Source organism: Natator depressus, chromosome 10 (genome assembly GCF_965152275.1).
Source record: "Natator depressus isolate rNatDep1 chromosome 10, rNatDep2.hap1, whole genome shotgun sequence".
NCBI lineage: Eukaryota > Metazoa > Chordata > Testudines > Cheloniidae > Natator > Natator depressus.
The window spans coordinates 13,975,067-13,997,751 of record NC_134243.1 but is presented as its reverse complement, the minus strand read 5'-3'; the positions used below and the strand labels follow the sequence as shown (position 1 = coordinate 13,997,751).

General features: G+C 41.9%; 1 protein-coding gene and 1 long non-coding RNA gene across 2 annotated transcripts in view; one reads left to right on the top strand and one right to left on the bottom strand.

Moving 5' to 3' along the window:
• The window catches only part of LOC141994835 (uncharacterized), a 43,133-nt gene extending 23,866 nt beyond the window's left edge, over positions 1-19,267 (bottom strand). Inside the window, exon 1 of the long non-coding RNA XR_012641207.1 lies at positions 19,242-19,267. This is a non-coding gene — a long non-coding RNA (uncharacterized LOC141994835). The remainder of the gene's footprint in view (positions 1-19,241) is intronic.
• Positions 15,195-17,993, top strand: FOXL3 (forkhead box L3). Its single transcript, XM_074964590.1, has 4 exons — positions 15,195-15,291; positions 15,435-15,563; positions 16,500-16,668; positions 17,041-17,993. Exons 2-4 carry the CDS (start codon positions 15,457-15,459, stop codon positions 17,521-17,523), a joined length of 759 nt encoding a protein of 252 aa, XP_074820691.1. The 5' UTR covers positions 15,195-15,291; positions 15,435-15,456; the 3' UTR covers positions 17,524-17,993.
• Positions 19,268-22,685: the final 3,418 nt, after the last annotated feature.

Genomic DNA, 22,685 nt, shown 5'->3' with positions numbered 1-22,685 from the left:
CATCCACTCGGTGAAATTGCTTCCTTTAATAGCAAGAAATGCTGCCTGATTGGTAGAGCAACACATTTCCACTAGAAGGACCAAGCAGCATTGTTGTTCATGCAAATTATACCTCAGATAAGTCTTAGTTTTGTAGGCCAGTTACAGGCTGATTGAAGCAGGAAAGGGTTCTGCACTTTTACCTTGAAGCTTACACATTTTCCTGGTGGTTTTTACTGCAAAGGATGTCTTGCCAAAATCAAGGGCAACAAGCGGCTTGTTTCAATCAAGTCCAAAGCAAAGATCAAAAGTGAGGTTCATTTCAGCTGAACGCCACCCACTCCAGCAACCAGAATCTCCCACCATCCCATCCAGGACAGCACCCCCGTTATCTTTCTAGAAAGATCCATCCTCCTTGACCTTCACAGCTCTACATCCTGCAAGCCATCCCTCTCAAAGAATCCAGTGGGGAAAATTGATGAATTTCCCAAAGCAGGTTGAACCCCAGTACTTGAAAGCCCCTTTACTTCGGCCCAGCAATTGTGGTCCTTCTACACGTGGGGCAGGGTGAGTTTTAACCCTTTCCTTGCCGATCTCTTAACTACATAACCCAGCACAAGGCCTGTTCAGCTTAATTATTGCGTTTGAGCAGACAGAAATGGAGCCCGCACTTGCATGCAGATTCTTGGGCTCACTTATTTAATCTTCGCAGTAAGCTCAACAGCAAACTTTAAGTCAGCAGGGAAGCATTTCCCAGTTTGTTGTGTGACAATGGATGTATCAAACTATTAATCAGTTTATTACTAGGCTATTAGCATAGGCTACTTTATTAATAAATGTGCTCTTCAGCTGAGGGATAAGTGGTGAACTATGAAATCTTGGATAAAGCTGAGGTCACTTGTGAATCGGGAAATACCGCAAGTGCTGGGACAGCTCAACAATGTTTAGAACCCAAATGGGCAAATCCAGTTCCCAGACCAAGGACCAAGCAGCTGAGCTGAGCACTGGGGAACTCGATGGAGCAATGAGGAACAATCCTTTACCTTCTGGCTGTTTTGGTAGAGTACAACATGTTCTAGGAAGAGATGGGCCCTATCACAAAGAGTTGACGAAGGGCAAAAAACACAGAGTGGAGTGAAAGGATAAAATATACAGGAAAAATGGTGATAGGAATCACAGGGACACAATTATTAGGTATTAATATCTATCTATAGGTATCTATTCCTTAACCCTCCAATTATTTATCAAAGTTTTGTCTGATTACTGAAGGGACTCCGCTCATGTCAGAGCACACCATAATCACTAAGAGCAACAGCCTGTTCCCAATCAAAGCAAAACTCCCATGTAAAATCAGTGACAATCGAGGAGCGGTTTGAAGCTAGACGCCAGAGCCACATCCAGGAAAGAGAGAGCCAGAAACTCTTTTTCTGATTTATTTGAGTGCAATTATTCCTGCCTGAAATCAGAACATCGTCTTCCTCTGGCATGTTGGAGGAACAAAATTTCGGAAAGTGAGCAAGCTCTAACAAGCTTCGCCTGCAGCTGTTGTACAGCTCCAAAGAAGGGTTTTTTGTTTTGTTTTGTGATCGCACACATTTTTCATCTGTATTAGCCCAAGTTCTCAGCAGGAGGAACTGTAGTTTGCATGGAGGAGGCATCACTTTGCTACCCCAAATGGGAGTTCGCCTAATAATAAAGAAGCAATTTGGCTTTTGTGCACAGGGCCAAATCTTGGGCCACCACACAGAGCCTACATTAAATGGACTTTATGCAAAGACACATTTCCTTAACAGGCCATGGAGCACCAATGCAGCTGCTAATAAAGACCATGAAATGAGCCACAAGACTGTTCCCAAAGTTACCTTCCAGGGTGTGCAGTCTCGCTGGTCTGTCTCTCTGTAGCTGAACAAACCACACACCATTTAAGGCCTTCAGTGCCTGCAAGGGGTTGGGAGAGGTTTTAGCACAGGGCAATTAACAGCAAGAGTGTGCTTCAACGGGCAATGGGGAAAGAGCGCATACAAAAATGCAGTTCCTTCCTCAGTCCGTTCGAGCCATTTTACTCCTCTGAACACTAACTGTGACAGCTGGTGACAAGGGCTGGGCTACTATCGCCAAACTGGGTGAGGAAGGAGTGGGGCTTTGGGGCTTTTCTTTCCAATCCAGCACCGAGGCGGAGGCAAACACTGTACACTTGCATAGGGTTTTGCAGGTTTTGCGCTCCACGGAACTCCAGGAGGCACAGGCCCTGCTCTCGTTGGGTGGCTGGCCCGCCTCTGCATCATGCCCAAGGGCACACCAGCGCTCTTCATGGTCGGGAAGACTGCAGTGCATTTTCACAGAAGCGTGCTGCACAGAGGCAGTTCTGCAAAGTCCTGAATTCTATCCAACACTGATGCTTGAAAAATGACATCGCTGTCAATGACCTCATGTAATTACAAGGCCGCTGATTATTGCATTAGCCACGATTGCGTTAGTCTCATCAAACTGGATTGAGTATTTTGTTTCTTTCAGCTATTTGGCGTGTTTAGGCAGCTCTGCTCCTTCCCATCACATTAAATAAATATAACCTGGATAATCAATTGTAAATTTCACATGCTGGCTGCTGAATGATTTGCGAATTGCTTTCTGACTGCAGACTGAGAGGTTTTACGTACCACTGCAGCTACAGGATCTGTCAGCCAAGCCCCTTTTTCGCACTCTAAACTAGCACCATTTCATTTTTCATTACTTTTCATTTTCATTTTACATCAAATTATGCCCTATACCATTGCACTGGAAAGCTCTACAACTAGGAGAAAAACCAATGTCATTGACAGCCCAAAGGAAAGCAGAACCATCTTCCAAAAGTTGTCACATTGTGGCTCATTGCATGTGCAAACTGTGTTTAATTGCACATGCAAAATGCACGCACATAACTTGGGCACACAGTTGAAGCATGCACCTGTGAGCAGTTAGACACCTAGCGTTAATGACTGGAAACATGCATATAGCAGGCAGTCTATTTTTAAAATGTGAGCCAGACGATTCATCTTTTCAGGTGGAACTATGGAAATAGAATCATGCCGCTCTGTAAGAAGTGTACATTCTAATTAGCAGATTACCTTGTCACCGAATAATATTCTCCTTTTACGAGGTAAATGCTGAGGTGATTATGAGGCCTGATTGTGCTAGCAAGGTGCAGGACAGTGTTGGGAGCAGAATGCACTGCCCCGGGGAAATTGGGAGAGGCTTTAAATCTAATCAGATTTATTATTATAATAATGATAACACAGTTATTTTATTTCAACTAAGCATCACCCCCAAAGGCCAATACAAATTCAACTAAGGGACTATCTACATACCTATCTAAGGTATTTATATGGCTCCCATTATTGGCATATCTGTGCACCTCACAATCTTTAATATATTTATCATTACAAGAGGCTTATGCCATGCTATTATCCCCATTTTACAGATGGAGACCTGAGGCTCAGAAAGGCTAAATGACTTTCCCAAGGTCACACCAAATACTCTGTCAGAAAAGGGAACTGAGCACATGGCTCCCAAATTAGCGTCCTAAACAGTGGACTATCCTTCCTACCTCACAAATATAACTGTGTGTGGGGGCTGTGGTTACCACTGGTCGTACCCTGAGATGGTTAAAACATGCTTCTGTTTTGCATTGTAGACAGGACCTCTTCTCTGCCTTCAAATAATGCTGAAGCCTTGGCCTGTCTAATCAGTGTTCCCAAATCATCCATTACAACAATAAATAAATTAGGGATGGAGCCAAGCTGCAAACTTCAGATCTGGATTCCAACAGCCAAAAATATCCAAACACATATAGATTTAATCAAGAACATCTCCCCTCCTAGAGCCTTACTGTAGGGGAAAGAGTCATTCTGTATAAATCTCGGGCTCGTCACTTGATGCTATTCCATCCTGTAGCAAGTGAAGAGCAAGTTGTGAGACCAGAGACTTATTTAGAAGGAATGTCTGCCCTGATAGACTCACAGGAGATAGGGAAGGGCATAAGCCACACAAACTGGATCCAGGTCTGGGTTCTGAACACCCCAAATCTGGGGTTATTTGGCTCCAAGGTCTTCGCTTAGTCTCACTCAAGACAAAGGCCCATGTCAAAATTCAGATCCGTTGTCCAATGTCAAGCAACCCAGTCGTTCTAGGATGTTCAGCTCCTCGTATCTGATTTGGACCGAGTTTCAGTGGCCGGAATTACAGAAGGTGACCAAAAATGTTCTCTGTCCAGGCCTAAACAAAACAGCTCAGCAAGGCACACAAGCTGTTGCAAAACAGCTCAGCAAGGCACACAAGCAGGCTCTATGGCATGCCATACTCTGGCGTTTTTCCTGAACAACAGAGCATTACATGCTAACCAGTGACTGCGCAGTATGCATAGTGACAGGAGTCTCTGCCTGAATTAAGCCATGTTACTAACGAATCCTGCTTCCCGAACAGCATAAGTCTGTCATAATGTCAAGATTTAAATCTCATAACTACCCATTTACCTCTCACATTTGGGTGATTCCTGAGACTGTTTCTATTACATGCTGCCTCTGAAATGTAACCTGTCTTCAGCAACCTGGAATCCAGAATAAGTGAGAGGCTTATTTCTGCATTTTGCAAGTATGCTACATAAATAAGGCCAAGTTCTAACCACTGACAATAACGAGAGCTGCACGTGCAGACTGATTCTCACCTCACTTACACCCGTTTTACAGTGGTGGGACTCTTCTGATTTGAGTGGGCTCAGGATTAGGCCCATGTGTCTGAGGGCAGAATTTGGTCTCAAGTGCTAAGCAGAATTTGGATGCAGTTGGGCATATCTGATCCCCTAAAACAGAGATGTATGAATTTAATCCAACAACTCATTTATGCCAGAAAGCTCAGGTAGACAAGACAATATATAACCAGAACCCTTTTGAATTATGTGGAATTTCAGGAGGAGATAGGGTTCATTTCCTGCTTAACTGGCTATTTCCTGGCTTTCACTACAGCTAATTGGGATGTGAATAATTCTGACTTGTGCAGGGATAAACTGATTTGCTTGCAGTGCTGCAAAAACCAGCGGAGTCAGCGAACGAATGTTCGGATTGTCTCGTAATCTAGATGTTGCATAGGAAGGAGCAGTGCTGGCAGAGCAGGGCTTCCTGTTCCTGATCTTACAATGAGCACAGTATGTATTTGGTCCAAGCCCTTTGATTTCTATAAGCTATAAAGATAGAGGGAAATATTCAGGTCTATACTCAGTTTAATATCAATGGCCAGTGCATGGTGTCATGGTGTGTGCCTTTGAAGACAAATACAATCCTCAGGACTAGGCCTGGAATGATTAAAATTACTCTATAGCAGTAGTTCCAATCTTATCCATACTGTGACTCCATATTACGTGAGAAAAAAGTTTCAGGACCCCCACCCATCTAGCCATAAAGAACGGGAGAATGGTTACAATCCCCTAAAACCAGTTCATGACCCCTCTCTGGGTCATGACCCCCAAGTAGAGAACCTCTGCTCTATCGCACTGAAAACCAAACTCTGGCAAAGATTATTTGAAATTTTTATTACTGCCAGATTTCACAATTATATAGAGATACATTGCTGTTATTTCCTGGGTCCTATCATTGTGTCTCTCAGCCGCCCACATATGCATCACACCCTCAAGCATTTATCTGCTGCCTGTCATCCTGTCTGAGAAGTCTTTTGTTTGTACATTGTTGGGCCATCTCAGTGGCCTAGTGGTCATGCCTTGTGTACTATTGTGTGGGAAGTAAATGGGGCACAAACACCATACAGCTTCACACTGTAACAGCTATGCAGTACTTTGACTGCTTCCACCAGCAATGCTGAAGTTTTCAGGTTACAGCTGTGTAATAAATTTAAAAGGACAGACCATTGTACATCTTGGCGGCCTCTATTCACTAATATTGGAGTTAAATCTTACCTAATCTGGTTCATGAATATCTTTTGTAGTAAAAGTGTTAACTTTGTTTCATTGTGATTCAGAGGATCATGTTATTTGTTAAGTTTTGAGCAGACAAGCAAACACTGAGTCCATGAGTCTGTAAAGTTTCCCAAATTATTATTTGTCCAGAAATTCATGCCAGAAATGCATCATTCCGTATTCAATATCTGCTATTAGTCATTTGTTATTCCTATTGAAAATGATTCACTCAACGAATCAGAAATAAAATCATATGAGTTAGGTGACCAAATAATGGTAAACATTTAACAAACAGTTCATGAACAACCTTGAAAACTACTGCTCTCAACAGTTAGGTGAACACTTGTGAATAACGAAGACGTTAGAAGAAAACCAGGATCAGCTCACAAACAATTCAGTAACCCCAAGAGAGTCTAACAAATATTATCGAAGCAACCAGCTCACCCAAAATCCCCTAATCTGACCCATACAGAGCCATTATAAATCAGGTTGCACAGAAAATACAACAGAATTTGTCAGTAAGGATGAGAAGGAGACCTTCCACCCTGAAATTAGGAAATATGTTGTGAACTACCAAGAAGAGCCTGAACAGGTCATGCCATGGGTAAGTGGAACGAAGTACCTGCCTCATCCCAACTATCTGGCTTCTAGCAGGTATTTAAAAAACATTCAACTAAAGCTAAGTGTCAGAATTATAAAGTTCATCTGGTAAACAAAATTTCACATTCTGAAATCTAGATGAAATTTTTGATTAAAAAGTGGGTGGAAATTAAATAAAATGTTTACAAGTTCCCCAGACCATTTTTCAACCAGCTCACCTAAAGCACTACTGCAATAACAGAAACATAAGTCATAGCTCACAGCCTTGCTAAAGACTTGCAAGCCATGGAGTACATCAGATACATTAATACTAATAGACCTGTGCTTAATCAAGAGGAAATTTGCAAATCATATTCCCACCAACTATTGGATCTCCCAATAAAGCCTTAGGGGCAAGGGTTTCAAAAGCACAAATGGGAATTAGGCAGCCAACTTCCGTTGATTTGCAATGAATGTTCAACTGCCCTCTGTGGCTTTTAAAATCTTCTCCCAGTCACTAAATGGAACACACGTCCTCACCCATATTCCTGAATGACAGTAAAATTAATGATGGGAACCCACTGCAGGAAGCAGAGACTAAATCGTGTTTTTCTTCAGAAACCTGCGTGTACATCACTAATCATCTCGCAAGATGAAAAGAAAGGCTATGCAAGCAGGGAGCATAAACTTTCTCAAGGAACCATCAGCACCATGCTCAAAATGCAAAGTTAACAGAGAGTTCTCTGCTGCGAGTCACTTTCGTTTGATAGATGATCAGATATCTGAATGATGATAAATGAATATCTGTAAGTGATTATTCTAATTCAGTGGCACAGAAGAAGGGCTGAAGTGTCTGGCACTGGAAAATTTAACAAGGTGTTCCTGACACACCAGCCCCCAAGTGTTTATTCTGGAAGCAAACTAAGTTCTATGATAGAATTACCAACAAAGGAAAACCGTCCAAAATGAAGAAAAACCTCAACAAGCGAACTTTTTCAAGACAAATATAGCAAATCAGATTTACAGGGCAATGGAGATGGGCTATGGGATAGGGGATCACCTCTTCTCAAACCACCCTAGCTGGTAATGGCTAAAATATACTACCCTCTGATAGCTGTGTTGGTGTAACAGTCTGTCCATTTTGGTGTAACAGTCTGTCCATTTGAAGGGTTGCTGTGGCCTGTTCTACTGTTTAGCCCTTTTATGGGCAGGCATTCTGGACCTTGTAGTACCCCCGGGAGCATTACATGATCAAGCTGCGGCCTGCTCTGCAGGGAAATGGGAAAGGGTGGGTACAAGGGAGGCCAGGTGACAGGACTGTAGGCTCAAAGGCAGGCCTGTAGCACAGTCAAGGGGGATCAGCATGGAGACAATCCTCCGTACTAGCCAGACTGTGGGCTGGGAAACAGCCCGGGAAGGGTCTGTGTGGCAGTCACTAGAGGGAAGGTTGCAGGAAATGCTGTGGACCACAAGAGGAACTTTTTATGCCTGCTAGGCTAGGTGAACTACTGGTATTTTTGTTCTATTCCAAGGGTGGTGAATCAGGCCCAGAGTAACTCACTGAAGTCATTGATATACCAGCTTAGGGACTGGCCCATTCAACACTGAAGAAAGGAAACCACAATATTCCCCTTTCCTTTTTGGCTAGTCTCATGTCCTCGCTACATTTCTCTCCTCTTCTTATCTTATGTATTTTTGGCTCACTAGCAGCCAAATTTCCCTCAGGTAGATCTCTTTGTATGAGTGTGCAGTTAGGGTGCAAGCAGAAGAAGGGTATGTGAAAATTGCAATCTTGACTGACCCCTTGGGGATTGAACCAGGCACTTCCGAGGCAAAAAAGCATGAACTAAGCTAGCTTGAGCTACAGTGACCTAGCTGTGGCTGCAACACATCCATCTCATCTGTGAATCAGCATCGAGGGAGCCTTGTAACAAAATACTGCTGGGTTAGAGATGCAACTAGCCCTTTCAAAGGAGCTGGCTGGGTGCGTTCTGAACATGCATACCCCAGTTGGTGCATATCAGCAAATGGCCTGGGTGGCGGCCTTGACCTCAGGGTTAGACACACAAGCCTATTTTAAGCATTCCATGGGGCGAATGCATGATGCCTTAGTAATGGGAGTGTTAGTTACAGTTTGGGCAGATGCAAGGCAGAGAGCTGCAGGTCTTCAATCAGTCCTCCGTTGGCTGCCAGCCCATCCCCTGCAGTGCAAAAGAGACAACACCCAGCAGGCCAGGGAATTTAGCTTACGTGAGAGAAAGGCAGGCCGAGGGCTGGAATGCAGATGTGTAGCTGCAAGGAAAAGAGGCAGGCTGAGTCTGGGTAGAGAGCCCAAGAGCCCTCAGCCACACTGTGCCTGTTTGCCTTGCGGCTGATGAAGCAGAGGAAGGATATAGACCTGATCGTCTGTGATGCTCCCACTTACAAAAATGAAGCTCCAGGGCACATTAAATGGCCCTGATTATTAGTCTGTCCCTGTGCTGGGTGCAGGAGCAGATTGGAGACAGGGGGGCAGTGTTAAGTCACCTTCATGCTCACTGTGTTTGGGGGCCAGTTCACTTAGATCAGCTTTAGGACCGTGGGAAGCCGTGAATAGCAGGAGCACAGCACACTCTGGCCACACCCTCTTCCCACCTGCAACTGGTCCTAAAAGCTGGGGTGTGGGAACGGAGCTGGTAGGGTTGCTCTGTCAGTTAGTTCTATGACAGTGGAGGAGCCCCATTACACAGCAGGTATTCCCGCTGCACCCCCTTCATGCCACAAGAGTGTTGTAAATGGTCTTTAGAGCAATGGGAAATCAGCCCCAGTGACTTCAGTGGTGTTACTCCACATTTATGCTGGTGTACGTAAAGCACAGCACTGGGTCAAATCCCACTCTTCTATTCAACAAGAATTACTAGGGCTTAAAGAGAAAGCACTGCACAATTTGTGCCAGTTTCTGCAATTAACAATGCATGAAAAATGGTGCACAAGTGTTATCCAAACTGTTAGTTCTTTCTTTGGATTAATCCTCTAAGCAAAATAACTTAATAAGTAATCGGTGCCCAATTGTGTGATGCCAATTTTAATGCAGACTGAGGCAGTCAGCGTCTGGAATTAGTTTCTTGGTCCAAGTCATTAGCTGTGTTTAGTTGAGAAAACAAATACTGCATTAGTAAAGGTCTATATCCAAACAGGTCTTCTAATCTTCTACCTATACATCCACCCCGCCCCCACCCATGCATCCAAAGCCTCAAGGGATTTTCACAGGGTTGGAGCTGGGGGAGGAACAATGCCACTGAGGCAGCATGCATGCTTTTTGTGCAGCCCTACCCAGATCCACTACATTTTCATCCCATAAACCCACAGAGGCAAAGTGGTTTGGTCCCATATCACTGGTAACGGGGCTACACCCAAATAACACACTGGTGCATTCTGAATCTTCCTCCCATTGGTCCCCAGAAAACTAAAGAATTTGAGACATCAAGCTCTGATAATAAAAATTCCCTTCTGCATTGGGGTTCTCAGGTTGTCCAGCCTATACAAAATCTTGTCCTTGAAAGAAATTGAGAAATAGATCACATACATAGATTCAAAGGCCAGAAATCCAGTGTGGTGATCACCTCTTACATAACATAGGTCAGAGAGTTCCCTAAAATAATTCTTGTTTCAACTAGAGCAGATTTTTTAGGAAAACATTCAGTCTTGATTTACAAATTGCCAGTGATAGAGAATTCACCCCAACCCTCGGTTACATCTCTGGACTGGAATCCTCACCAGTGGCTGATGACAGTTGGATGGATAGGACTGTCCACAACCCTAATGAAGCCTATAGGATAGTTACTTGAGAAAGCTATTGGCCCTGCAAAACAACTTGATTTTGCAGAGATGGTAATACCCTGCTCAGGGGGGAAATTATCCTGTGTCTGTGCATTTGCCCTGTAGAAGCCCTATCCTCCACCAACCCTCTGATCTCTTGTGATACATGAAACAACTGGGGTGCAGGTCATAGTTATGCTGTCAGGCCTTGCTCTAGATCAAAAGACTACGTACAAAGTGGTGAAGAGAGCAAGGTACGTTTAATTAGGAAACTGGAGCCACCTCCACAAAATATCAACAAGGAACCCGAGGATGCAAATTTCAGCTCAATGAGGTTCCACACAAAAGCACAAAACAAAGAGCAGAACTAAAAGTTAGCTGCTGAGAGAAAACATGGAACCAGATAAAAAGGAGATGTGGTAAAACACTCCTGCAGTCCTACACCATGATCAGCCCAAGAAGCTGCATGCCAGAGGCCAGATCCCTCAGATAATGTAAATGGGTGTAGCTCCATTTACTTCCGTTAACTCCCAGAGGTGGATCTGCCCCTAAAAGTCAGAAAACGAGAGATGCTGTGGAGTAGTATTCAGATCTTAAAAAGGGTGGAGGCAATACGGAAAAACAGAGAAAGAGGAGGTGTCCACAACATGAGACTGTTCTACCTCTGTCCTTTTCAAAATATCATTGGCATTATTTTCTTAAGATATTTACAGTGGGCTAGAATGTGACTCTGGCTACATGCTCACACAGAGGAGAGAAATCTCCCCTTATATCTGTCCATTCCCCAAAGCTAGTGATGGGGAAATGGACAAAGACTAGCAGATCCTTGGCTACACCCCTCCTACTGAGTGGGCAGAGTTGTACAGCAGGCAAAGAGGGAGAAGTAAGGTACTGTTGGTATACATAGGGTGACCAGATAGCAACTGTGAAAAATCAGGACAGGGAGTGGGGGGTAATAGGTGCCTATATAAGACAAAGCCCCAAATATCAGGACTGTCCCTATAATATTGAGACATCTGGTCACTCTAGGTATAGACCTAGGTCATCAGAGAAGACCTGACTTCAAGTATTGTAGTCACTGGAAATCTTTCCATTGGCTTCAACAGGCTTTGGATTACACCGTAAATTTCTACCTGTCCCACCTCCAGGAGCAAGGAGGAAGCAGGATAAGAATTGTGTTTCTGATTCCCAATGCGTCCTGGTGGTACTCTGGGGTGGTACAATTTATACATCTCCCCTTTCTCAGGACTGTGTCTAAAGTCCCAATCTCTCCCAATGAATAGACCAAGAACTGCCTTTGTAATCTTCAAACAGTGATACTTGTTTTTATTCTGATATGTTGCAACAATCATCAAAAGCAACATTCTTTGAATTTATGAAGGGTCTGCATTTCAGACATAATTTCCTCAATCTGTGTCAATAACTATAACAAATTTCAAATAATTTTTAATGTCAGTTTAAAAAAATAAGCAAACCTGACATGACATTTTTATCACCCATTTACTGTCTCAGACCAAATGGTTTACAGCATTGCATTCTGGAAATATACAACTTATGAAAAATATAGCCAATTAAAATATGTTTTCATGATAACGCCTTGAATGAGTTATAGTTACTCTAGTAAAACTATAATGACTGTACGGCTGCTAAGACAAAACTATTGTTAACATGTTTTGCCACAATAATCATGGCACCTGCTAACTCTGCTATGGCATATTTAGGGGTCTGTCAACATTTCTTTGTAAACGTTATTTTCACGGATTTTAATTGAGCCATAAATGTTAACCCAGGAGTGGAATTTAGCTTGTAGGGCCTTAAAATACTGTTGAAAAATATTCAACTATTTTGACATATTTGGATTTCAAAAGGAAGTTTACTAGATTTAATTTATGCTTCTTTTTGCTCTTCTAGGACTCAAAAATGAATTGCTTTGTTCTTCTATGTTGAGTGAATTTAAACTGGGTGTAATTTGCCACCCCAGAGACTGAGGTCATAACCCACTGTTGGCTCTCAGTAAATAATAAATAAGAATAATACTTGTCCACGGAACAGATACAGAAGAGACAGCAACAATATAAATTTCTCCACAGACCTGGCCAACATGCCTTAATTCTAACCACATCTGGAAGTGAGAAGGTCGTTCCTTCTTTTTTCTCTTTGTCCTTGCTCCTGAGATTATCAAAGATGCCAACTATGCTGGTCCTTATTATGGGCCCCTGCAAAATGGACTGAAACCACGCCTTCTTTGAATGTAGGGCATCCCAAACAACCAATTAATGGTAATGACTTTCAGTCACTACTGACTGGACTGAATTCAAATTAGCATCCTAGAGGGGAAAGGCCCCTTTCCAAAGCCGAGCCATTTATTATTCTGGGTCATCCTTCACCTAGATTTTCAAAAATGGTTTCCTAGAGTTAGGCTGCCAAGTCCATGTTCAGGCACTGTGACATTTTGGGGATCATCCAGACTGGTAAGGGGTTGTGTCACCACCTGCCCTGTAACCTTGGAGGCCTCTATGCTGTGCAACTTTGGCTCAGATCCCTGACACCAGTATCTTGCCCATGAGCACAGTCTCACCCTGGCTTCCACCAGCCTAGTTACTTCCTGCAGAGTGATATCATCAGCCCTTCCAGTCCCGAGTCTCCCCAAATCTGTCCTCCCTAAGTTGTTAACTACTAGACACTCAGATTTTTCTCCTTTGGCTCATCGCTCCCAAAGGCATGAAACCAGCCCCCCAGTTAGCAGTTCTCTTTGGCACACACACTCTACACAATTTGCACACCAGAGACCTGCTTGGGTAAAAATAAACGAAAAGGTTATTTAATAGAAAAACCACATATTCAAAGATGAAATAGTAAGAGAAAGCAAACATACAAGTAACACAGCAAACAAACATAAAGACACAACCTGACGCTTTGCACTTCTATATTAGATAAAATCCCTTTTATTATCTAAGTTACCTATTGCCTTCAAAGAGTCTCCCAGCAATCGCCCCTAGCCATACATACAGAGAGACCATCAGCCCCACTGGCGCAGTGGTAAACTGTAGTAAATAAAAAGGGCTCCTAATGTTATCAGACTAATCAAGTTTTATTACTTTTCCGTAATTCCTTTCCAGCAAAAATTACCTATTAAATACTTTAACTATATGAGAAGTAGCCTTTTGATTAAAATAGATTCTGTTTTAACTCTTTTTTTAATCCAGGCCATTTTTATAATTAAAACCTTATTCAATTTTAAAAACACTTACTAACAGAAAATACAAAATTGGAACCCAATGGCTGGACTCTGTTCCTTTTACATTGGCAAAAATCATTTGTTTGAACGGAATTTCACTGAGGTAACTTACATTAGAAGAGAAGAATTGCTACTAAAAGTTGAACTGGGGATTTACTGGTGCCTTAAATCCTTCTTGCCTCCCTTGTATGAGAAACCCCACTGACATTAATGGCCCTGATTCTCTGTGATACTAATGCCCCTTTTCACCCTTCTGGAAGTCGATGTAAATGAGAATCAAGCCGTACATCTGCTATCCTCTTTGTGCCTGATTCTGCTCCAGTTTAACTCCACAGCAAAAGTCCCACTGAATCCTATGGCAGTAGGATCTGGGCCTTTGCATTAAGGGACTTTTTGGAATCCGCATCTCATGCATTTGCTGATTGTTATTGTAATTTGGGGTAGGTGTGTTCCTGATTCTACATAACTGCTCTGGCTTATTCTCAGATCTCCTCTGAAAACATCTCTGTACTCCGTTGCTTCTGCTTCATATTTTCACCTTCCCTCTGCTATTACATATTGTTATATAGACCTGAGAAAGATCATGATTTTACCTCTTTCAGTATTTACCTCTCTGGTCTGTAAACCTTGATACTCTTAAGAGAAGTCAGTATCTTCTTATTGTTTAATTCCGTGAGGGTGAAGTTCATTCCAATGCCCAGGGCTTGGGCAAAATCCTACACACCGCTTAAACTTCACTTTACGGCTCTACTTGTCACTTGAGTGGATTTCACCCTAATCCTATTCTTTCACTCAGTAAGGGGTTTGGGGATGTAGTTTGTATGAAAGATGCAGTAGAAAATAAAGTAATGCTAGCAGTTCTGCTTTTATATTTCCACTGTCAGCACACCGATTTGCTTTCTCCCTTCCGATGTGCATCTCCTTCTCGAGCTAGATCCTGGGGAAATAGCCCTCTTCAAATAATGGAATTATCGTGTGGCATGCACCTTTTTAGTCCCCCTGAAACGTTGTGTCATGTCTTTGGTTTACGTCACTTGTTGGAAAACACGCCAAAGCATTGAAATACTATTACACTGTTTCTCTATTGGATGCCAACGCACAGGGCTGTTCGTCTAATTCATCCTCCAGATCAAAGCCCACACAGGCAGCTCTTCTGCCTACAGCTATTTTCCTTTTACTTTCCTGCTTGACAGTAGTCCCTCGGATTCCTCTGTTCTGCTCTCTTTGAATGGACACAGTTTCCTTGAGCCTTGGAAATATAATTTATGTCTATTATAGTGTATTATAGATTACAGATCAGGGCCAGCATGTATTTGGCTGGAATGTCTGTTTATTGTATGTCGAGTTCTTAAAATAAATAAATACAAAGCCACCCTGCTGAGCGGAGAAAGGAGCAGGAAGAAACAGGGGAGGGTGGAGAAACTTTGTTCTCAAAGTTTAATTTACAGGAACAAACCTTGGAGCATGATTTATTAACATCATGTTGTTTGCTTTTGTCACATTGTGTATGTAAAGATGGCAAAACGCCTGGCCCCTCTCCAGCACAGACCACCCAGAGAGCCGGAGCAGAGCTACTGGCAGTCCACACCCAAGTTCAAAGGTTCATGGGAGAACTCACCAATTTAATCAGTTATTAGCTGTCTTTCCTGTAAGCAGATTGGATGCAACAACACCACTGACAAAAGGAATATCTTAACAGACTGGCTGTCTGGGACTGAAGAATTACAAAAACAATCTCCACCCCAACACTGAGGAAGTATGTGTGTGTGTGTGTGCGCGTGTGTGTGTGTGTGTGCGCGCGTGGTGAGAGAGAGAATGAGACAGAGGGGAGGGAAAAAGGGAGGAGGGAACCCAGGCACAGAGAAAGAGAAACATCACTCCATCTCTCTCACTCCACAGGAGCTGAACCAAGAGCAGGAAGATGTTTGATAACACACAGTACCCCTATAACTGTTTTAATTATGATGGGGATGACTATCCAACCTGTAGTTCTGATGAAGAGAAAAAATTCACCAGACCAGCGTACAGGTAAGGTTAAGTTTTCAAAGTCTTCCTTTCTCCAGAGAGATTGTCTGCACTGTCCGATAATGGGAATTCCCCCTTGGCTTTCTCTAAAAACCAGTACAGGTATCCTTCCAAGTAGTTTCCTCAAGGCACAGAGAACTGGGGGAGGAAGTTCTTTTTCCCCTTGAAATAAGTCTTTTTCTCTTCCATCCCCCACTCCCCCTTCCCCTTCCCATTCCCACTCCTTCACTTTGGGGAAAGTGAAACTTCTGCCTTTAATGTCCTGGACTCCTTTGTATCATCAGATTTGAGCTGTCCCCTTCTGCACTTTTTAGGGATACTGAGGGAAATTAATCCAATTTGTAAGATGCTTATTAAGGAAATAAATGTGGATGTCCCCACAACTGAAGAAAGATGCACTGTGTGGGTTAATGAATAGGTCTGGGGAAAGATAACATCCGGTGTCCCTCTAATTAGCCAAGGTGATGAGCTCTCCAGCCCTGAAGTTATAGGAGGCAGTGGAGTGATGGAGTCCCACAGTCTGGTACATTTCACTGGAGCGTAAGAGTTTAGGGAAACTTTCCTTGAGCGGTTTGAGATTTTGGTGTTTTTTTAAATCTAAGCACTGCCTGCTGAGTGAAAGGACAAACAGCCTGACTGGGTTTCAATTGTCTGTAAGTAATGCCTGTGTATCATGCTGTATGAATCAATGAGTGTTAAATAGGGATCTTGCTCTTAGACTAAAGCAAAAGGATTCTGAGCAGACTGGTTGATGTCTGTAAGAGCCATCTCAGGTCAAGGAGAGACACAACCAAAATGTAGGACAAGGAGGAATTTTATAATTTTATAAGAATCATATACACATCTATGTGTGAGTGAGTGTGGGAGACAGAGGTAGATCATACTTATAAAATATATACATACAAGGCAATGGCATAACTCTGAGTTTTCCTTTTTCAGCTACATTGCCTTAATTGCAATGGCCATCCAGCAAAGTCCTTCAAACAAAGTGACCTTGTCTGGCATCTATGATTTTATAATGAAGAAATTTCCTTACTATAGATCAAATCAAAGAGCCTGGCAGAACTCCATCCGACATAACTTATCACTTAACAGTTGTTTTGTAAAGGTAAGATCAGTAACTGTATATTTGCATACATGCTGTGCGCAAATGAAAATATCTCTATGTGGGGAATAGTCTCCCAAATAAATGTTGGAAAGAGGGGAAGCCAAACAATTCAGCTCCAAATAATTGTAAATCTCTCTGCAGCCCACACGCTGTCATTTGAAAAGGTAATGTGTGTGTTCCTTTCTGATTTATGTTAATATAAAGCAAATTGAAGAGGCTGGATTGTGCCTACAAGTAGTATAATGAAGGAGAAGAGGCTTAAATGGCTTGTCATGTATGTTTACACCATTTCTTGAATGTAAATGAACACAGATGTTAAGCAGCAGCATTTGTAACACATACAAACACTGAACTGCCTTTAAATGAATACAGGTTCCCAGAACAGAAGGGAATGAGAAGGGGAAAGGAAACTATTGGAGCTTTGCATCTGGATGTGAATCAATGCTGGATCTTTTTGAAAATGGGAATTACAGGCGGAGACGGAGAAGAAGGAACATGAAAAGGGAACACAAAGAGCAGAGACCAAGTGGAGGGAAAGATCCTTCCTCCCCTGAATCGTCTTCCATGGATTCTGGTTTATACAGCATCTCCTGTCGTGAAAGTAAATGCGAGCCAGCCGAATCTGGACCCAAACTCTTGGAGCCTCCTGGGTTCTTTCCAAGCAACACCTCCAACAGACAGAGCCTAAACAACGCCTCCCTAGGAAAATCAGACTCTGAAATTAAATTTAGCATTGATTACATTCTTTCAGCCCCAGACCCTTTGCCTGTTCTGAGATCTCAGTATCATATGCAAGATAATAAATACCAATTACTGGAGTCTCAAAAAATTAATCTCCCATTCTGGACAATGTGATATTATTCGTACCTGGTAACAAATTCTGTGATACAGTCTACACAACAGCCTGGTATCACTGAGTGTCATCAGTTGGCCATCTTTTTCCACAGTAGTACTCAGAAAGAGTGAAGAGTAACTTGATCAGCCAGCTGAGATGCTATTTATACCACAAGAACTTAGTTTTCTGAGGTTAGAATCTAATATCTAACTAACAACACAGTTGATGACCTTGATATCTTATGAAACTGCAGTTTTATTTTCTAAAATATCACTGACACCAGCTTGCTTTGCATGGATGTTCCTTTCTTCCTTAAATCAATCTACTTTCAGTTTGCTTCTGTCACATCGTACTTTGTAAAAGACCAGGGAGATGTGACTTCACTTACACTGGTGTAAATTAGGATTAACTCCACTATATAGGCCAGATCTTCTGCTGTTGTAAATCCAGTGTGGTTCCATTGATTTATATCAACTGAGAATCTAGTGGGTTTTTTCTTAAATTGGGTCAAGAAAACAATTTAGCCCATCCTATTTAGCTACATTTAGTATTATGGCTCGGACTATTTGGGTAGTATATAGCATAGGTCAGTCACCATGCTATTTGACAAATATGCTTATTCATTGCACGATTATGGAATTTTTGTTGCAAATCAGGGTATAAGTGCATAGCCAGTGGAAGTGAAATAGTATTCCAATTAATTCCATGAAAGTTATTGCAGGGCTGCTGAACTCTGGTAAACTCTGATGGCTGATATTACAGACACTGACAGACTCACAATATCTATGGTTAAAACAATTTTTCCTCAGATGTAAGAAAGCCCTTGCACATATTTTACTTAGTAAGCATAAATGAAGGATCGGCCCTGCAAGAAACTGTATCCACTGACAAAACGTGGGAAAAAGTAAGGTCCCCCTACCTGCTTTGAGACAAGCTGTACATTCCTATTAAGTGGATTTTTATTGATTCTTCCTGCAAGCAATCACCAAAGTGGTACTTGATACAATTTCAGCAAAACTGGTGAGATTTATAATGTAGAGACATTGACATTAGGATCATGAGCTCCATTTAAAATTATTGTAGCTTGATTACCCTATACACTATAGATGGATATTTTTAACAAAAAATTACAATTATGTATAATGATAAGATATGACCAATTTTTTTTCAAGCACATTTTGCACAATTGTTTTCCATTCCCTAATGATGGATTCCACAGAACGCTTATTTGTGGCGTGGCTTGACTTAACCTTGCAAATAAACAAACAAACAAAAAGCGCAGGATACGAGTTGGTGTAATAGGCAATTATATAAAGAACAAAATTCTGTCTTTGTAACATAAATTCAAGGTAAACAAAGGTAGCTGAGATGATAAGCTGATAAGCAAAATTGTGCAAAAGGTATGCTCAGGCATGACTTGAATTTTTATCCAGAAGCTTTGACATTTCACTAAGTTATTTTACATTGTTGCTAATATATACTGTACATTTATACTATATATTCTTATATATTGTTATTGAGAAAGGGAGCAATATCGCTGCACTTATATGTTGTAAAAATGCATGATGTATGTCTTCTTGGTGTTAAAAATATTGCCATCTACCTACAGTTTACCAGCAGCAGTATTTGTTACAAATTGGAAATAAATTCTTATTTGTTTTCAACAATATAAAACTTGAAATCCTTAGGCATTTTTATAACTTAGCTAAATACTTTTTTAAACAAGAAAGTGGCGAACCATGTAGAAGTTGCATCACAGCATGCCTTCCAAAGTTTCAAAGGATCCTTCTTTTTGGCCAAACTCTGCCTTCAGATGGGAGCTTGTCAGTCTCATTGAATCAATGAATATTCTGTGTAGTCATCTGAAGACCGATTCATCTCTTCTTTACACTGATGTAAAAACAGAATAAAGCCAGTGGACATGGATTCACATCACTGTAAACGAGAAAAGAATTTGCTCCTTAACATATTATATAGGTGTGCAAGGGCATGTCAGTACTTAGTATCTCTATCTATGTATGCACTCAGTTGTGTGTGTGTGTGTATGTGTATGTGTGCCCCTCTATGTTTATACATACATTTATGTATTACCGCTTTATATGCAAAACTGTTTTTCTTACTAGTTTTAAACAGAGCGACAATGCTGTTTAGTTTATAGTTACAGTAAATCTATACAGTATATTTGAAATATATTTTTCTGCTGCTAAATGTACAAATATGCTTCTTACTATGTATTCTTTGTTGGTGACATTTTGAACAAAAGATAACTAAATTGCAGCAAAGGTTGATACTAAGCCCAATCCTGGCTCTTAATGAATACAATGGGATATTTGCCATTGCTTTCAATGGAGGCAGGACCGGACGTATGGAGTAACATTTGGATAAATGTGTTAGAAAATGCAGAGGAGGGAAATATAAATGTAAAGATTTACATCAGAAAGCTAAAGCCATTCACAGTACGCTGAATTTATATTCGCAAATAGCCCTTTCCTTTGCACACAGTAAAATGCCTGCTAAGAAAGACTGTTATATTTCCCTAACATACAATCAAAGAAATTTGTGTACAAATGTGTGTTAACATTTGTTTTGCAAAGGATATCAATCACATTTCTAAAAATGAATGGACATATTTCAATTTAACCAGAGTATTATATTCTGAGTACTTCAGAAAGGTTTCCAGCACTTAAAGTGAATGGCATTTAATATAGAACAACATAACAGGGGTGAGGGCTAGATGTGACCTTATTCAAATGTCGTAGCCATTACAAAGCCATTCTCGATGTAATTATAATTAAATACTTTATGCCTTTCTTGCAAATTCTCTGATCGATCATTGATATTAACATTAATATTGTATTAACCCCCGAGCAAATGTCTCCTACACAAGTGATACGGATCACCAGGTTTCCATTAACAAAGTTGTGAGCTATTGCCATATGCTAGTTGTGGATACATTTACGTAAATTACCTTTTCACAGGGAAAAAAAATGCCCAGTTATTTTCTGCACACACAGTCCAGTGCTATTGCTTCGGTTCTCCCACACCATCCTGTCAATGATGTACATAGACTCATAGACTTTAAGGCCAGAAGGGACTGTCATGATCATCTAGTCTGACCACCTGCATATTGCAGGCCACAGGACCTCACCCACCCATTCCTGCAATAGACCTATAACCTCTGGTTGAGTTCTCAGATCATGATTTAAAGACTTCAAGTCACAGAGAATTCACTATTTACAAGAGTTTAAAGCTGCAAGTGACCGATGCCTCATGCAACAGAAGAAGGCAAAAAGATGGCAAGCCCCAACAAGTCAATGAATATACTCCAGTTTTAGCTCAGAGTAACCAAGAGCAGAATTAGGTACACAGGTTCATATTCTACATTGAAGCCATTGGGGGTGGAGTGTGGGGGCAAAACATGTAAACGAGGGCAGTATGTAGCCCATAGTAATGAGCTCTATTCATAAAGGGATGAATTTTGATGGGACTCCTTAGGGAATGAGGGACTACTCAATGTGAGTAAGGGTATTCCCTTCTGGCTCTAAAAGAGCACCCCTCGTTTATATGTATGTATACCGAGTCAGAATATTCATACAAGTCTGAAGATGATGCCCTAAACAACTTGGAATTAGGAGACAAGTAACTCTAGTTGGGCCTCACTAACTCATTCCATAGAAAGGGAGTTCCAAAAATCAAATAAAGGCAGTATACAAGGAGCAGCTGGGGTTTGGTGCATGCTGAGTCTTGATTCTCACCTTCCCTTCATCTTATTGTATTGTGTTTTGTTGGGTGGACTTAGTGTATCACATCTGTTAAACACACCTCAAGTCAGTCTTCACACTGGCTATCTGGCTGGGAACTTTAGCGACATGCGATCAAACGAGTGTCTGTAGCAGCAGTTCTCAAACTGTGGGTCACGACCCCATTTTAATGGTGTTGCCAGGACTGGCTTAGACTTGTTGGGGCCTGGGGCTGAAGCTCTTGGGCCCCCTGCCCAGAGCAGTGGGGCTCAGGCTTTGCCCCACCCCCAGAGGTGGCGGGACTTGGGCAGGCTCAGGCTTCAGTCCCCCCTCCTGGGGTCATGTGGTAATTTTGGTTGCCAGAAGTGGGGCACGGTGCAATGAAGTTTGGGAACCCCTGGTCTGTACGATCCCCAGCAGCTGAATGGCAGCCTGTCTCATTCTCTGTACCATAATCTACCTGTGGAGAATTCCATTGTTGGATGGGAAACTCCCTGCCAAATGCAGGTCCTGCACCTACATCTCACTTCCTCGCTCCTGGCATAGGGGGCATGTTATGAGAGGAGATGTTCAGCTATTAATTAGAAAAGGTGCTGGAACTAGAGGTGCTGAGGGTGCTGCTGCACCCGCTGGCTTGAAGTGGTTTCTATTATATACTGGGTTTACAGTTTGATTCAATGGCTCTCAGAACCCCCACTATAAAAATTCTTCTAGCACCCTTGGAGGATGGACCTGCCTATATGGGCCAGCTGGCTTGTTTCCATCCAGAAGTTCTTTGTGTTCCAAAAGGTCCTACATTTTATAGTTGTGACGGTCTTCCAAGCCCTGATACAAAGTACGGCACACTGTGTTACTATTGTGGAATGCATGCTGCAAAGGGAAAACAAGGAATGAGTTTATCTTTCAAATGAAGACCCTGGAATCTTTCAAGATAAACATTCTAAATTAGGAATCAAAACATGCCATGTTTCTCACCATAGCCGTGAAACTGAAAAGAAGCACTCACAGAATATTGTCAGCCATAATAGGGGACAGGGGATGTAACAGGCCTGACCCACCGTCCAATTGTTCGGAGCCATTTTGTGCGCACATTTTCACTGGAGAGCAGGAAAATGCACCGAGTGGGATTGTGAATGAGCTCTGGTCCCCATAGGGTGGACATTACTTTAAGTGTTAAGAAAAATTTTGGACTGGTAGGACTGAGTAATTTTATGTTGGTAAAGAAAAGAGGTAAAACCTACGTTCTTTCTTGGTCTAGGTTTACGCTATGCACAGAGTTCCTCTTCCTGCTTGGAGCAAGGATGGATGTTAGTAATTAAGCAACAACTAAGCTTCACTATATATCTGTATCACTCCTTTCATGACCACAGCAAGCAACTGCTCTGATTTCAAGTTCCCAGCAGTCTCTCAACTCCTCCCCTAACCCACTCAGATATTTTATT

Bases quoted from the DNA above. Each gene is read 5' to 3' on its own strand.
- FOXL3 (XM_074964590.1), top strand. From the start codon at position 15,457: ATGTTTGATAACACACAGTACCCCTATAACTGTTTTAATTATGATGGG. The intron at 15,564-16,499 runs GTAAGGTTAAGT...TTCCTTTTTCAG, and splicing joins TTCACCAGACCAGCGTACAG to CTACATTGCCTTAATTGCAA. The intron at 16,669-17,040 runs GTAAGATCAGTA...AAATGAATACAG, and splicing joins TTAACAGTTGTTTTGTAAAG to GTTCCCAGAACAGAAGGGAA.